Source organism: Balaenoptera ricei, chromosome 4, assembly GCF_028023285.1.
Source record: "Balaenoptera ricei isolate mBalRic1 chromosome 4, mBalRic1.hap2, whole genome shotgun sequence".
In the NCBI taxonomy this organism is placed as follows: Eukaryota; Metazoa; Chordata; class Mammalia; order Artiodactyla; family Balaenopteridae; genus Balaenoptera; species Balaenoptera ricei.
The window spans coordinates 94,584,930-94,603,222 of record NC_082642.1 but is presented as its reverse complement, the minus strand read 5'-3'; the positions used below and the strand labels follow the sequence as shown (position 1 = coordinate 94,603,222).

Here is an 18,293-nt window from a genome sequence, read left to right as displayed (position 1 = left end):
TGCATATTATGGCTCTAAGAAGTTCTGTAAAAGAACTTTAATTTAATATTATTAAATAAAAATATTTAATTTTAATTCAAGGTTTCCCAAACTTTTTTTTTTTTGATATGGGACAGTCTTTATGTGAAACACCTTATATATATTCACTAGTTTATCATGGAGTACACTTTGGGTATTTGTTGTTCCAATCAAACCCAAAAGACAGATAGAGTTTTTGGTTTGTTGGATACTATTAGTTACCAAAAGATAATTGAAGGACATTGTCTTTTATCAGAGGCATTTATACTGTAATAAAGCACTGCATTTATATGTGAATAATATATTACATATAAACATAAAAGAACTGCAAAAAACCCTGTAAACATTTTATGAAGCCTTTTCTTCCTGCACATATCCTAGAATGCAAATAGTAACTCTAATTTCTAATTATTCCAATGATTTACAACAATCATAATACATACTATTTATTGAGTACTATGTTTTGGCATTATGTTAGATGCTATATGTATATTTTAACCCTCACAATTATTCAGTAGGTACACTGCTATCATCTCCATTTTTAAGTGAGAAAATTTAGGATAAAGCCACTAACAAAATATCTAATAAATATGTATTTATTTTTCTGAGTTACTCTGGGGAGTCAGTATCTAGGGAACCTGGAGTTACTTAATTTGTCACTTTTGTCTGAGTCCAAAGAGTTTCTAAAATTTAAATCTTCATTATTGTTTTGTGCAGAATATTTGATGATTTTCATGTGTGCTTAAGAAATAAATTATAAATATGTCAATATACTTATACTAGGGTTAAATTTAATCTGGCACAATTAGGTCATTGAAGAAAGGATATGGAAAAATGAGCAATGATAAATCTATGTCATATCCGTTCATGTCATATTTAACCATAACATATTCATACTTAACGGTGATATCAGTTAAAGTAGGAAATATAAAAGAAACATGCCAGATATTAGAATAGAATAAATTTAAAGTCAGAGTAACAGAGCAAAGATCCCTTTAACAATATGCTCTTACACTATTATTGATTACCCTAGTTAACCAGATAAATGAGACATAACCAGTGAACTAGGTTTCCCTAGTTGCTCAGTTTTCTGTAGGATGGCTATCACTAGAAAGAGTCTATTTGTAAATAAAAGGAGCCACTATACTTTCCTTTAGGAGCAAAATCAGAGATTTCTTGTCAAAGGAAATTTTAAATTTGGTATGTAATTTGCAGTTTGGTTGAAACAGGTTTGCAGCATCAGTCTGTGGCTGTATAAGTAAAACTTCATTCTCAAATTTTCAGACAACCAGATCTGGCAACAAACATATAAGCATATAAGATAATAAAGAATCCCATTGTTATGTGGATCTATGTTCTTAAACCTGATTTTTTAAAAAATAGACCTACTTTAATAGAGTTAGTAGGAGAAAGAAAAGTAGTCTTAAAGAAAAACAACCAAAGACTCAAATCAGTCTAAGCTAAACTCCAGAATATTGGGAGTGTATTCCAGTATAATCTTAATTTCTTTGTTTCAGTCTCTAACGGTAAGGTGTTTTAATGTTTTTTTTTTTTAATTACTCTTTTGAATTGATTTAACAGATCCACAAAGACTCATCCAGGTCCAGTTGTACATTTAAGTGATAGCCCAAGAGATGAAGGGAAAGTGAGTATTACAGTACCACTATTCTTGAATTTATTTTCCTTATTCTTGAATAAAGGTGTTTCTTACTATTATTTTATACCTAACATCTAGCACAGTGCATTCAGTGTAATCTAAAATTAAAATATGTTGAATGAATGAATGAGCAAATAAATGAATGAACATATTATTTACACTAATAATGGTCCCAAATTGAGTCTTTAGTTTCACCTAAAGTTGATATTTAATTCTAGAATTTTGAGGAAGGCATGTAACACATAGAACAACTTTAATTTTCAAATATTCAATGCCTGAAGTTAAAAATATTGTCAATATCATTAATCATTGGCCCCTGATATTCAGTAATGGTAATGATAAATGAACAATATTAAATAATCATAAATTAGCTAATCTTAATTTTATAAATAGGTAATAATATAGAAAATGTTCTAAGATTATGGAAATAATCCTTATTAATTTTGATTATTCATAATTTTCCTTTAATTATGAGAAACAAAGTTGATAACATGAAAATCTCTAGAGTGTCACTTTCATTATAAATATCATCTCTTCAAGTATATAATTTTTGCTAAGTACTATATAAAACACCTAAATAAATTATTTAGTATAGGTTTGGTTCTTTATTTTTAAATGATAGAAACTGAATTAGCCTAATAAATATTGAACCTGAAAGACAAGTCCCCCAATGGTAAGAGAAAGAACATTGAATTTCTTCAAATTGATTTATAAATACAGTATAATTCCAATCAGGTGTCATTAGAATTTACTTTTTTAATTGAAGTATAGTTGATTTACATTATTATATTAGTTTCAGGTGTACAACATAGTGATTAAGTATGTTTACAGATTATACTCCATTCAAAGTTATTGAAAGATAATGGCTCTAATTCCCTGTGCTATACAATATATCCCTGTTGCTTATCTATTTTATACATAGCAGTTTGTATCTCTTAATCCCATACCCCTAACTTGCCCCTCTGCCCTTCCCGCTCCCATCTGGTAATCACTAGTTTATTCTCCATATCTGTGAAATCTGTTTCTGTTTTGCTATATACACTCATTTGTATTATTTTTTAGATTCCACATGTAAATGATATATATTTTTGTGTTTGTTTGAGTAATTTCACTAAGCATAATATTCTCTAGGTCCATCCATGTTGCTGCAAATGGCAGGATTTCATTCCTTTTTATGGCTGAATAATATTTCATTGTGCATATATGTATATATACCACATCATTTTTATCTGTTCATCTGTTCATGGGCACTTGGGTTTCTTCCATATCTTAGCTATTGTAAATAACGGTGCTATGAAGATTGGGGTACATGTATTTTTTTGAATTAGTGTTTTCATTTTCTTAAGATATATACCCATGAGTGGAATTGCCGGATCATATGGTTGTTCTATTTTTAGTTTTTTGAGAAACCTCCTTACTGTTTTCCATAGTGGCTACACCAATTTACATTCCCACCAACAATGTACAAGAGTTCCATTTTTTCCACATCCTCTCCAACATTTGTTATTTATGGACTTTTTTTAATAGCTTTTTAAAAAAATTTATTTAATTTATTATTTATTTATTTTTGGCTGCTTTGGGTCTTCATTGCTGCACGTGGGCTTTCTCTAGTCGCAGTGAGCAGGGGCTACTCTTGGTTGCGGTGCATGGGCTTCTCATTGTGGTGATTTCTCTTGTTGCAGGGCACAGGCTCTAGGCGATGGACTTCAGTAGTTGTGGTGCGTGGGCTCAGTAGTTGTGGCTCATGGGCTCAGTAGTTGTGGCTCACGGGCTCTAGAGCACAGGCTCAGTAGTTGTGGCACACGGGCTTAGTTGCTCCACTGCATGTAGGATCTTCCTGGACCAGAGCTTGAACCTGCGTCCCCTGCATTGGCAGGCAGATTCTTAACCACTGTGCCACCTGGGAAGCCCTATTTATGGACTTTTTGATGACAGCCATTCTCACAGGTGTGAGGTGATATCTCATTGTGGTTTTGATTTGCATTTCTCTGATAATTAGCAATGTCGAGCATAATTAGCAATGTCATGTGCCTGTTGGCCATCTGTAAGTCATCTTTGGAAAAATGTCTATTCAGGTCTTCTACCCATTTTTTAATCACATTGTTTGTTTTTAAATATTGAGTTATATGAGCTGTTTATATATTTTGAATATCAGCCTCTTGTCAGCCATATCATTTACAAATATTTTCTCCCATACTGTAGGTTGTCTTTTCATTTTGTCAATGGTTTCCTTAGCTGTTCAAAAGCTTTTAAGTTTAATTAGGCCCCATTTGTTTATTTTTGCTTTGTTTCTTTTGCCTTAGGAGGCAGATCCAAAAAATATTGCTACAATTTATGTCAAGAGTGTTCTGCCTATGTTTTCTTCCAGGAGTTTTATGGTTTCAGGACTTACATTTAGGTCTTTAATCCATTTTGAGTTTATTTTTGTATATGGTGTGAGGAAATGTTCTAATCTCACTGTTCTACATGTAGCTCTCCAGTTTTCCCAGAACCACTTGTTGAAGAGACTGTCTTTTCTCCATTTTATATTTTTACCTTCTTTGCCATAGATTACTTGACCATAGGTACAAGGGTTTACTTCTGGAATCTCTATTCTGTTTCATTGATGTATGTCTTTTTTTGTGACAGTACCATACTTTTTCATTACTGTAGTATTGTAGTACAATCTGAAGTCTTGGAGCATGATACCTCCAGCTTTGTTCTTTTTTCTCAAGATTGCTTTGGCAATTTAGCATCTTTTGTGATTCTATATGAATTTTAGGATATTTGTTCTAGTTCTGTGAAAAATGTCTTGGGTATTTTGATAGGGATTGCATTAAATCTGTATATTGGTTTGGGTGTATAGACATTTTAACATAATTAATTTTTCCAATTCAAGAGCACAGGATATCTGTTTCTTTGTATCGTTCTCAGTTTCCTTTATCAATGTTTTAAATTTTTCAGAGTGTAGATATTTTATCTCCTTGATTGTTTATTTCTAGGTATTCTTTTTGATGAGATTTTAAATAGGATTGTGTTTTTACTTTCTCTTTCTGATAGTTCATTGTTAGTGTATAGAAAAGCAATAGATTTCTATATATTAATCTTGTATCCTACAATTTTGTTAAATTTGTTTATTCTAACAGTTTTGGGGTGGAGACTCTAGGATTTTCTATATAAAGTATCATGTCATCTGCAAATAGTAACAGTTACTATTTCTTCCCTTCCAATTTGAATTCCTTTTAATTCTTTTTCTTGTCTGATTCCTGTGGCTAGGGCTTCTAATACTATGTTAAATAGAAATGGCAAGAGTGGGTATCCTTGTCTTATTCCTGAATTTATAGGAAAGGCTTTCAGCTTTTCACTGTTGAGTATGATGTTAGCTGTGGGTTTGTTATAAAGGGCCTTTATTATGTTGAGGATAGATCAAAAGCTAAGCCAGAAAACAAGTCTCAACAAATTTAAGAGGATGGAAATTATACTGAATTCTTTCAAACCACAACAGTATGAAAGTAGAAATCAATTACAAAGAGAAAAATGGGAAAAGAACAAACATGTGGAGACTTAACAACATGCTACCAAAAAACCAATGGGTCAATGAGTAAATCCGAAAATACCTTGAGACAAATGAAAATGGAAACACCACACTCCAAAATCAGTGGAATACACCATAGCAGTTCTAAGAGGGAAGTTTATAGTGATACAGGCTTTCATAAAGAAACAAGAAAAATCTCAAACAAACAATCTAACCTACCATCTAAAGGAATTAGAAAAAGAAAAAGAAACAAAGTCCAAAGTTAGTAGAAGGAAGGAAATAATAAAGATCAGAGAGGAAATACATAAAACAGAGATTAAAAAAACAATAGAAAAGATCAGTGAAACCAAGAGCTGTTTTTTTGTAAAGATAAACAAAATTGATAATCCTTTAGCCAGGCTCACCAAGAAGAAAAGAGAGATGACCCAAATAAACAAAATAAGAAATTAGAGAGGAGAAATAACAACCAATACCACAGAGATACAAAAAAATCATGAGAGAATACTACATACAGAATAATAAGATAATAATACAACAGTTATATGCCAACAAATTGGACAACCTAGATGAAATGGACAAATTTCTAGAAACATACAAGCTACCAGGACCGAATCAAGAAGAAACATAATTTGAACAGACCAATCACTAGGAGTGAAGTTGAATTTGTAATTAAAAAAAAAGAAACCTTGCAGCAAAAAAGTCTAGGATTGGACAGCTTCATAGGAAAATTCTGACAAACATATAAAGAAGAACTTATACCTATCATTCCCAAACTATTGCAAAAAAATTGAAGAGGACAGAGCACTCCAAAAATCATTCTACTAGTCTAGCACTACCCTGATTCCAAAAACCATAAAAAGACATTACAAAAAAAAGAAAATTACAAGCCAATATCTCTGATGGAAATACATGTAAAAATCCTCAACAAAATATTAGGAAACGGAATCCAACAGTGTGCAAAAAACATCACACACTATGATCAAATGGGATTTATTCCAGGAATGCAAGGATGGTTCAACATTTGCAAATCAATTGATGTGATACACAACATTAACAAAAGGAAAAATAAAAATCACATGATCATCTCAATAGATGCAGAAAAAAGCATTTGGCAAAATTCAACATCCTTTCATGAAAAAAACTCTCATCAAAGTGGGTATAGAGAATTTACTTACATTTTTAAAGAATTTACAAGCTGATTTTAAAATTCATAAGAAAAATGAAATGTTTAAGAATAGGCAAAACATTTTTTCAAAATGAATAACATTGTGATATTGGTACAGGGGAATATAAGAAGACCAATAGATCTAAACAGATATTCCAGAAATGGTTCAGGTGTTTGGGAGAATTTTGTATGTTTTGAGAAGATGTTTCAGGGTATGATAAACTATTGAATAAATGGCTTTGGCCAATTAGTATCCATTTTGAAAAAAATGTAAGAACTCTACCTTATACCATTTACAGAAGTAAATTCCAGATGGAGAAAATACACAAATGTTCAAATAGCAACCCAGAGAGTTTTAGAAGAAACAATAAGAAACAGGTTGTTACCATGGAGTAGGGACCTCCTTAGGAAAGCTTTAAGGAATATGCCATAACAAGACAATCATGATAAGAGACAGGCAACAAAGTGGGAGACAGTGTTTTCTAGATATATATCAGACAAATAATGAATATGCAAAATATATAAAGATCTTTTGCTAAATCCTCATCTTTCATAATAGGAAATCAATAGATAATGTCTAATTAATAAATCAAGAAATGACATTATAAATATAATTAGAAATATGAAACTAAGTCTACTAGAAAAGATGATTTTAAGAATTGAAGGTGTGGTTGCCTCTTACCTCTGAAGATAAGGGTTTGGCAGTGAGGAGGAACCAGCCTCATTAGTAATCACTAGGGAAATGCAGTATGCCCCTTGTCCCCCATTAGACTGGCAAAATATTAAAAATTAAAAATATTAATAATATCAGGTAATGGAAAAGACATTGAAAAATGGGCATCTAGATACAGAAATCATAGGTATACATACCAGTACGGGCAATTTGTTATCAACATTTAAAACATGTTGATAGATAGAAAATCCATTTCAGATATCTATCCTACTTATATGACCAAAGGGCAAAATACTGAAAACAGCTTAAAGATCTATTAATAGAAAATTGAATAAATGAATGATGATATATACATACTGTGGAAGGCAGTGATGATAAGGAAAGTTCTTCAAGCCACATTTTTAAAAGAAAAGATGCAGAACACTAAGTGTAGTATAAAACCACTTGAATAATGAATTTGTGTTTTTACTTATATATTCAGATTACTCAAGGAAAAAAGCCTAAAAGGAAATGCATAAATCTGGGGAGGATACTAGTGATTAGAATTGCGGAAAATGGTCAAAGTTATTCTTATTTTACTTGTGTTGTTCAAATTTTTATGACAGAATATAATGTGTGTTAATTGTGTAATTAAAAATTAAAAGGAATGCAAAATAAATTAGTATTACAGGCAGAAGACTGTGTTTGAATTGTGGCTCCACTGCTTATTAGCATATAACCTTGAATAAATCACTTGACTTCTTGTTGATTAGTTTTTCCATCAGTAGCCTTTTGTCACATACAAATTCTTGATTTGAATGTACTCAGCCTTTTCAGTCTTTTTATTTGACTCCTGCATTTTGTTTGTTACCCAGTAGATCTTTCCCTTCCTGAGGGAAAATATAATTCTATTTTTTCTATCAGTTTTAAGGCTTTCCATTTCACAATTCAATTTTAATCTATGTGTAATTTATTTTATGTTGGTTTGAAATAAGGGTATACTTTCATTTTTACATATAAATAATTCATTTATTGAATAGTCATTTCAGTTTCCACTGATTTATAAGGACATCTCACTTATATATCAAGTTCCCATATTTGGGTGGGTCTTTTTCTGGATTTTTTTCTCTGTTGCATTGATATATTTATCTATTATTCTACTGAGAGCACCCTTTATAATTATAATAACTTTACAAAATATCTTGCTATTTGGTAGGTCTCCCCTTCTCCCTCTCTCATCTTGGCTTTTTATGACCATTTATTCTGCTATATGAATTTTAGGATTAGTTTATCAAGCTCTATGTAAATCCTTGTTGGGATTTTGTTTGAAACTTGAACATATTGATGAATTTAGAGAAGATTTACATAATTAAGACATGAGTGTTCCATCTTTCCATCTTATAAACACGATATATTTACTTTGGCTTTCTTTTATGTTTTTTATATGGCTTTATAACTTGTTCACAAAAGTCATACATATCTTTTGTTACCTTAAATTTAAGTATCTTATAGATTTTATTGCTCCTATGAATTAGTTTTCTTAAAATCAGTTTCATAATTAATTGTTAGTGTATAATATATTGTTCATTTTTGTTATTTTATATTTGACTACATCACGGAATGTTGTTTTTAGTAGCTGTCTTTAGATTATCTGAAATATTTCGTGTATAAAAGCATAGCAATTGTAGACAAATTTTGTTTCATATATATGTTGATGGAAAATTAACCAATAGTCAATTTTTGAAAGAGATGGAAAATATTATTCGAGCCAAATTGAAGATTATAACCTGGGAACAGCTTCTCAGAAAACTCTGAGAACTGTTCCACCCATTAGAGGTCAAAGCACAGTTATATAGGTTTTTGAGACAGAGGGATATACATTTAATGATGTAGATAGTTTACACAATCCAGTTCTGCAAGTACAAAGTGATGGGTCATTGTGACCCCTTACAAGATTAAAAAGGAATGTTATCTTTTAAGGAGTTGTCTAGTTGGTGCTAGGAGAATGTTGCTCTTTATCGTTGAGCAGGTATTTCTGCCAATGGGGGGGGTTTGGTCAATGCGTAATGCAGATGCACAAAGCACAGTAGAGGGGAGAGAGGAGGCCAAAGGGCAGGAAAAATTTTTGTGTTTAAATTTTCCTTGACTTGCCTTAATATATATATATATTATATATATATTTGTTTTGTTGGATAGGAACCCAGTGTAGTGCTGAATATAAATTGTTTTAATGGGAACTTTCTTTTGTTTCTAACTGCAAAGCAAATGCCTCCAAGCTTTCAACTTTAAGATGTTTGCTGCAGGCCTTTGATTGATGAAGTTAGAAAGTTTCCACCTCTTTCCAGTATTCCAAGGGCTTTACATTATGAATGGTGTGGAATTTTATTTAATGCTTTTCTATAGTATCAAGATGTGTTTTGTACCAGTCTCAGCCTATTGATAAAGATGGTATTGACAGTGATAGTAGAAATGCCTGGGGACACTCAGTTGGGTGAATCCTCACAAATGTTAACCCTTTTGAAACCAGTGTTGTGGCTGGAACAGCCCTTGTGATTCTTACTATGATTGTAAGACGCACCTCAGCAACAACCATCTGAGAACTTTGAAAAACATGGTTTATTACTCATAGCTCCTGGAGAGTACATGGCATGCCTGGGGCCACACAGGGATGTTGTGGTCAGGGGGGGAGGGAGAGACAGAGAGGGAGATAAGGAGGGGGAGACAGAGAGAGAGAGAGAGAGAGAGAGCGAGCGAGCACATGGACCTGGAGTTTTATTGAGATCGGGGTGGGATGCCTATGGTTTCGCAGGTTCACTTTATTGGTGAATTTAAAACAAGAGGAGGAATTAAAGTCCAAGAAGGGAAATGCAAGCAGTCAGTCAAATGGCCAGTTTATCTAAGTCAACCAGAGCTTTCTTAAGAAAAAAAAAGGAAACTTTCTGGGTGGGGCATCCTGGCTCTTTATCTAGTTGTGTAGCTGGCAATGGGTTTATTTCAGATGGAGGTCTTTGCAATAGATGCCTCAGTAATCAAAAGCTTAGTGTCAGGCACTTACATTACAATTTAAAAAGCTAACTGTCAGGTACTTACACTACAAAATGACTATTCCTTAATTATTCGTTGAAATATGTAAATAGATTTTCTAATGTAAACATTTTTGCATTTCTGGGATAAATTCAACCTGGAAGGGGAAAACTTTCATGGAGGCTTGTTGGTGAAGTGAAAGAAGGAACAAATTACTGATGTTAAGGTTCCTGCTGAAACAAAATAGTATCATAAAATCAGAAAATAGAACCCCCTGTCCCTGAGACACCATTTGCTAAAGAAACTGCATATTAGCCTATCAAATACAGGAGGGTGCTCTTGGACTGAGAGGTGCCTGTAGTGGGCATGTTACTGTGTACATCTCCTTGGATTCTCTCAGCTTTGCTTATCTCTCAAACCCTTGGCTGCTTGCTTCATCTCAGTTTTGGCAGGGTTAATCAGCTTCATGCAGTACTACTTTTTGAAGCTGACTGGCTATACCCAGTCTTTGGCTCCTCTCTTTAATTCTGGATTTAGATAATGTGCCATACTGTAAGGCATGAGGTCTGGCTTCCCTAACAGATGCCAAAGGGGTCAAATGACACAGCCCTGTTGTGAAGGGGTGTTAATTTCCCATGGAGAAAACCTTGATCAATATTATTAGACAAGACACAAGAAATAAATTCTCCCTCCCTTCCTTCCTATGGTTGAGCTATTCTGAATCATGGTTTTTCCCTGTAAGCTGTTAGAGACATCCTGCAAGCCAAGTAAATACACCTGCTAGGTTATTGGCTATGTCTCTTCTGCTTCTCCCCAAGAAATAGTGGTTAGTATGATAATGAATCATCTTTTATTTCTTTGCTTTACTTCACTTTTCCGTTATTATTGCAGCCCTGAGATTATACTTCTTAGTGAAACATTAGCACTTAGGCCTTGCCTCAGTCTATTTTCTACAGAACCCTGATAAGACAATAGTATCAGAATTGTTCTAGATCAGGGATAGTAAACTGTGGCCCATGGGACAAATCTAGTCTACTGCCTGTTTTTGTAAAATGATTTCTTGGAACACAGCCATGCTCATGCATTAACATGTTTTTCTGTGGTTGTTTTCTTACTACAAAAGCAAAGCTGAACAGTTGCGACAGAACTAAATGCCTGCAAAGCCTAACGTATTTGCTCTCTATCCCTGCATAAAAAGTTTGTTGACCCCTGTTCTAGACTGTAGACCTTCAGGATGGGATTTTGGAGTTGGGTTGTCTTGTATCTAAAATCAAAGGACCCAGTGAAGGTGTCAAGTGAAGTATTAAAACCCTGTCATGTGGTGACATCAAAATTACTCAAACATTCTCCTTTGATTAATTAGGATGAGGGGCTAATGGAAAGGCAAACAAACAGGAGATCGAATATTTGTGGTGCTTGATTCATAAAGGGCAATGATAATTATAATGATGATGGAATAAAATAGCTTGTTTTGATGCCACTTGTATTATTTTCTATTCCAATTTAAATTATGACAAATCTGGTAGTTTGAAACAACACAAATGTATTGTCTTACAGTTCTGTAGGCCAGAAGTCCAACGCAGGTCTCACTGGGATAAAATCAAAATACTACAGGGTTGCATTCCTTTCTGGTAGCTCTAGAGGAGAACCTTTTCTTGCCTTTTTCAGATTTTATAGGCTTTACACATTTCTAAGCTTGCAGCCATCTTCCTCCATATATAAAGACAATAATTTAGCATCTCTTTGACTTCCTTCCATCATCAAACCTCTTTCTAACCACAGCTGGGAAAGGTTCATCACTCTTAAGGACTCGTATGTTCAGATTGGGCCCACTTGGATAATCCAGGATACTCTCTCCATCTCAACAAACCTTAATTACATCTAAAAAGTCTTTTTTGTCATATCAGGTAATATATTTATGGGTTTTGAGGATTGAGGCATAGACAGCTTTGGAGGGAACATTATTTCACCTACCAAAACACAGGAGACTGTGTGAAAATAAAATGATCAACTTAGAACAGTTCATTACTGATTTAAGGCATTCCAGAGGCCCTCTAAAACAACTTTAAAGGAACTCTTAACTTCTGCAGCTCTAGGGCAGACTGTGCTTAAAATAGGCCCAGGATCTTTTTATAAGGAGACTAAACACATAGTTTGAAAGGTCTTATTTGTTAAAGTCAAAGCCCTGATAAGGAAAGAGTATGACCCTGACACCTGGTATAGCTTTCTAGGGCTGCCATAACAACGTTGTATAAACTGGGTAGCTTAAAATAACAGAAATTTACTAATTCACAGTTTGCACGCCAGTAGTCTGAAGTCACGGTCTTGGTTGGGCCACTCTCTCTCTGAAGGCTCTGGAAGAGAATCCTTCCTTGCCTTTTCCAGCTTCCGGTGCCTCCTATTGTTCCTTGATTTTTGGCAGGATAACTCCAATCTCTTCCTCTGTCTTTACATGGCCTTCTTCTCTGTGTCTCTGTATCCTCTCTTCTTCTTTTATAAGGACACCAGTCATTTGATTTTAGGGCCCACCCTAAATTAAGGATGATTTTGTTGCAAAATTCTTAACTAATTACATCTGCAAAGACCCTATTTCCAAGTAAGGACACTTTCTGAGGTCTTCCAACTCTCATCTGGTGAGCAGAAGTGGCAAGTAGCTATATAGCTCATAAGACTCATGTGTCAGAGACTCATGTGTCATAAGGCTTTATCCCATAAATATCTAGGACCTGGCCCTATATGTGATGATTTTGAAGGTCTAATGGTCTGGGGGTGGAGGGGCATCTCCTCTAAGGTAAAATGTAAGCTTTTGTATTTCTCCTTATTAAGAAAGTGTCATGTCACTTGGTGGGCGCTTTTGGATTTAGATAATAGTATATAAGGCCCTAGAAATTATTGTTCCAAATCAGTTTTTTAGGTTATCCAAAATTCTGCCACTTTTGAGAGGAGCCTAGAGAAAAAAAGGTCTCTTCCCTAAGTCCAAGTGCAGCCTACCCTACCATTTGGTATCTATGATCTGCTAGAGCTTAATGTATTTGTTAGTTAAGAACACTCTATTGGAAAGCCCCATAAGAGAGGAACAACAGCTGCTCTCCATTTTCAAAGTAACTTCTGGCATGCTAATGGGCCCTTGTGGAGACTGAACACCTAACGATGGGACACCAAGTGACTGTGACTTGACCTGTCCAGCATGAGTTGGATGTCATCATATTCATTGATTCCTAGGATTGGGTGAGGGATGTGACAGTCCATTTTACAATGGAAGAGGTATATTTGGGAAATCAGCCTTGAACTGTCCAAAAGGCCTAAGTAAATTGGATAAATGGGGAACCAAGAATTCCTATGTTGCAACAATGCCTTTCTCTCAACCCACATATATGGTCTTATGGAGTAGGAGGGGAATATCTAAAACCAACTAATGGAGTAGGACAGAATTCAGGCCTGGTTCACAGACAGGGTCAGATGATTGGTTGGTACTATCTGGGCAAGGAGTACTGCTCAATTACGTCTCCACTTAGCGGGTGACATGGAGTGACCTGATGAAGAAAAATCCTTACAGTGCATAGATCCCCACGCAATATACTTGATTGTGCATTTCATATCAAGAATGAAACACAGTAATAAAAAAATCCAGAAACAAAAATTTCTTTCCATTCGGTGGGAATGTACATTGATGCAGCCACTATGGAAAGCATAGTGGTTTTCCACTATGAAGGCGCCTCAAAAAATTAAAAATAAATTGATCTTGTAATTCCACTCCTGGATATTTATCCAAAGAAAACATAGACACTATTTAGAAAGGATATGTGCACCTCTATGTTTATTGCAGCATTATTTACAATAGGCAAGGTTTGGAAGCAACCCAAGTGCCCATTAATAGATGAAAGGATTAAAATGTGGTATAAACACACACACACACACACACACACACACACACACACACACACACACACAGGAGTATTTCTCAGTCATAAAAAGAATGAAATCTTGTCATTTGCAGCAACATGGGTAGACCTAGAGTATATCATGCTAAGTGAAATAAGTCAGGCAGAGAAAGACAAATACTGTTGTGAATCACTTATATGTGGAATCTAAAATACAAAACAGATGAACAAATATAACAAAACAGAAATAGAGTTACAAATACAGAGAACAAACAAGTGGTTGCAAGAGAGGAGAGTGGCGTGAGGAAAGAAATAGGTGGGGGAGATTAAGATTAATAAAACTCCAGTTGCAAAATAAATGAGCCATGTGAGGAATACAGTCAATAACTATGACTCATTATGGTGATCATTTTGAAATGTATAGAAATAGCAAATCACTATGTTGCGTAATAGGAACTAACAAAATGTGGTAGGTCAATTATACTTCAAAATAACAAAAAACTCATAGAAAAAATGATCAAATTTATGGTTACCAGAGACAGGGAGTGGAAGAAGGGGGAATTTGATGAAGGCTGTCAAAAGGTAGAACCATCCAGTTATAAGATAAATAAGTACTAGGGATGTAATGTACAACATGATACTATAATTAACACTGTTGTATGTTATATATGAAAGTTGTTAAAAAAGCAAAACCTAAGAGGTCTCATCAAAAGAAAAAATTTTTCTACTTTATTTTGTATCTATATGAGATGATGGATGTTCACTAAACTTATTTGATTAACATTTCATGATGTATCTAAGTCAAGTCATTATGCGGTACACCTGAAACTTATACAGTGCTGTATGTCAATTATGTCTCAAAATTGGAAGAAAAAAATGTCATTACTAAAGAAAGACACAGCTTTAATTTGTGACTTTTCTATATGTATATTTCAATAAAAATATTAAAAAATTAATCACCTATTCCTGATAAAATAAATTTATAAAATATTGAATGAATTCATACCTCTTTAATGATATATGTTATATATATTATATATGTATGTATAATATATATAATAATAATATTATATATATATATATATAAAATCTGGTATTTTATTTAATAGGGAAACACCAGAGACATTGCCACTAAAGTTAGGAAGAAAGCAAGGATGCTCATCCCCTCCACTATTTTTAACACTATAAGATGTTTTAGTAATGCAGTTAGACAAGTACAAACAATTAGAGGCATAAAAATTGGAAAGGAAGAAGTAAAATAGTCTCTATTTTAGATTATATGATAATATAACCTGGAATGCCTAAGAAAATCAACATTAAAATTAATACAAAGAATAAAATAATTTAGAAGGTAGCATACTAAAATCCAACTATAGAAACAATACCCTCTTAGAAAAGATAATGAAGAGAAGATCCTGTATAAAATAGCAACAAAAGTTTAAAAAGTAATTTGCTATGAAATTAACAAGAAAATCTATACGTGGAAAACTCAAAATTCCTGAAAACTTGAATAAGTGAAAGGTATCCTTTGCTCTTGGATAAAATGACTCCTTTTTTCTTCTATTTGTTGAACTTTATTCTCTTTTTCTTGACATTCTACAGTTAAATGCTTATATTTATTAAAAATTTATTATACTTTTCTCCTTTTAATATGTACAGGCACGCCTCGATTTATTGTGCTTTACTTAACTGCACTTCACAGATATTGCATTTTTTTTCAAATTGAAGATTTGTGGCAACCATGAGTCGAGCAAGTCTATTGGCACCATTTTTCCAACAGCATTTGCTCACTCTATGTCTGTGTCACATTTTGGTAATTCTCACAGTATTTCAAACTTCTTCATTATTATATTTCTTAAGGTGGTCTGTCATCAGTGATTATTTTTAATTGAAATATAGTTTACTTATAATATTATATTAGTTTCAGCTGTACAACATAGTGATTTGATACTCTTATAGATTATGCACCATACAAAGTTACTATGATATTATTGACTGTGTTCCCTGTGCTGTACATCACATGCCTATGACTTATTTTAAAACTGGTAGTTTGTACCTCTTAATCCCCCTCACCTATTTTGCAGCCCTTCCCTCTGGCAACCACTAGTTTGTTCTCTGTATTGTGAGTCTGTTTCTGTTTTGTTGTATTTGTTTGTTTGCTTTGTTTTTTAGATTCCATATATATAAGTAAAAACATATACTATTTGTCTTTCTTAGTCTGACTTATTTCACTTAGCATACTACCCTCCAGGTCCATTCATGCTGTCACAAATGGCATTATTTCATTCCTTTTTATGGCTGAGAAATATTCCAGTGTGTGTGTGTGTGTGTGTGTGTGTGTGTGTGTGTGTACCACATCTTTATCCATTCATCTGTTTATGGACATTTAAGTTGCTACATATCTTGGCTATTGTATATAATGCTACAGTGAACATTGGGGTGCATATATCTTTTTGAATTAGTGTTTTCCTTTTCTTTAAATAAATACCCAGGAGTGGAATTGCTGGATCGTATGGTAGTTCAATTTTTAATTTTTTTGAGGAACCTCCATAGTGCTTTCCACAGTGGCTGCACCAGTTTACGTTCTCCCCAACAGTGCACAAGTGTTCCCTTTTCTCCACATCCTTGCCAACACTTGTTAATTATTTGCTGTCTTTCTGATGATAGCCATTTTGACAGGTGTGAGGTGATATCTCATTGTGGTTGTGATTTGCATTTTCGTGTTGATTAGTGATGTTGAGCATCTTTTCATGTGCCTGTTGGACATCTGTATAGCTTCTTTGGAAAAATGCCATTTTTTAATCGGATAGTTTGTTTTTTTGATATTGAATTGTATGAGTTCTTTATATATTTTGAATGTCAGTCACATCATTTGCAAATATTTTCTCCTATTCCATAGTTGTCTTTTCATTTTGTTGATGCTTTCCTTCACTGTGCAAAAGATTTTTAGTTTGATGTGGTCCCGTTTGCTTATTTTTGCTTTTGTTGTCCTTGCTTGAGGAGACAGATCCAAAAAAATATTGCTAAGACTGATTTCAAAGAACATACTGCCTATGTTTTCTTCTAGGAGTTTTGTTGTTTCAGGTCTTACATTTAAGTCTTTTGTACATTTATTTATTTATTTTTTAATGGTATGCCCATTGCTATGGCTTTTTTAAAAAAATATTTATTTATTGGGCTGCATCAGGTCTTTGTTGAGGCACATGGGATCTTCATTGTGGCATGTGGGCTTTCGTTGCAGTGCTCATTGTGGTGCATGGGCTCTTCGTTGCAGCACGTGGGCTTCTCTCTAGTAGTGGCATGAGGGTTTTCTCTCTCTAGTTGTGGCACACAGGCTCCAGGGTGAGTGGGCTCTGTAGTTGTGGTGCACAGGTTCCAGAGCATGTGGGCTCTGTAGTTTGCAGCATGCAAGCTCTCTAGTTGAGGTGTGCGAGCTCAGTAGTTGTGGCGTGTGGGCTTAGTTGCCCCGTGGCATGTGGGATCTTAGTTCCCCGACCAGAGATTGAACCCCCGCCCCCTGCATTGGAAGGCAGATTCTTTACCACTGGACCAACAGGGAAGTCCCCTTTTGTCCATTTAGAGTTTATTTTTTTATATGTTGTGAGAAAGTGGTCTAGTTTCATTATTTTACATGTAGCTGTCCAGTTTTCCCAAAACCACTTATGTGAAGAAACTGTCTTTTTCCCATTGTATATTGTTGCCTCCTTTGTTGTTGATTAATTGACCATATGTGTGTGAGTTTATTTCTAGGCTCTCTATTCTGTTCCATTGATCGCTGTGTCTGTTTTTGTGCAGTGTCATACTGTTTTGATTACTTTAGCTTTATAGTATATTTTGAAGTCAGGGAGTGTGTGTGATACCTCCAGCTTTGTTCTCCTTTCTCAAGATGGCTTTGATTATTCAGGGTCTTTTGTGGTTCATTGAAATTTTAGGATTATTCTAGTTCTGTGAAAAATGCCATCGGTATTTTGATAGGGATTGCATTGAATATGTAGATTGCTTTGGGTGGTATAGACTTTTTAACACTATTAATTCTTCCAATCCATGAACATAGAATATCTTTATGTTTATTTATGTTGTCTTCAATTTCTTTCATCAGTGTCATATAGTTTTCAGAGTGTAGGTCTTTCACCTCCTTGGTTAATTTTATTCCTAAGTATTTTATACTTTTTGATGCAATTTTAAGTGGGATTGCTTTCTTGCTTTCTCTTTCTGATAGTTCATTTTTAATGTATAGAAATGCAGATTTATGTATATTAATTTTGTATCCTGCATCTTCACTGAATTTATTTATTAGTTCTAATAGTCTTGGCATGGAGTCTTTAGGGATTTTTATATAAAGTATCATGTCATCTGCAAATAGTTACAGTTTTACTTCTTCC

At 34.0% G+C, this 18,293-nt stretch overlaps 1 protein-coding gene across 2 annotated transcripts in view; it reads left to right on the top strand.

The window, feature by feature from the left end:
* The window catches only part of STXBP5L (syntaxin binding protein 5L), a 381,827-nt gene that overhangs the window by 144,083 nt on the left and 219,451 nt on the right, over positions 1-18,293 (top strand). For both annotated transcript variants that reach the window (XM_059922136.1, XM_059922135.1), the window contains exon 6: positions 1,600-1,663. In XM_059922136.1, coding sequence (XP_059778119.1) covers positions 1,600-1,663 — 64 coding nt within the window. The remainder of the gene's footprint in view (positions 1-1,599; positions 1,664-18,293) is intronic.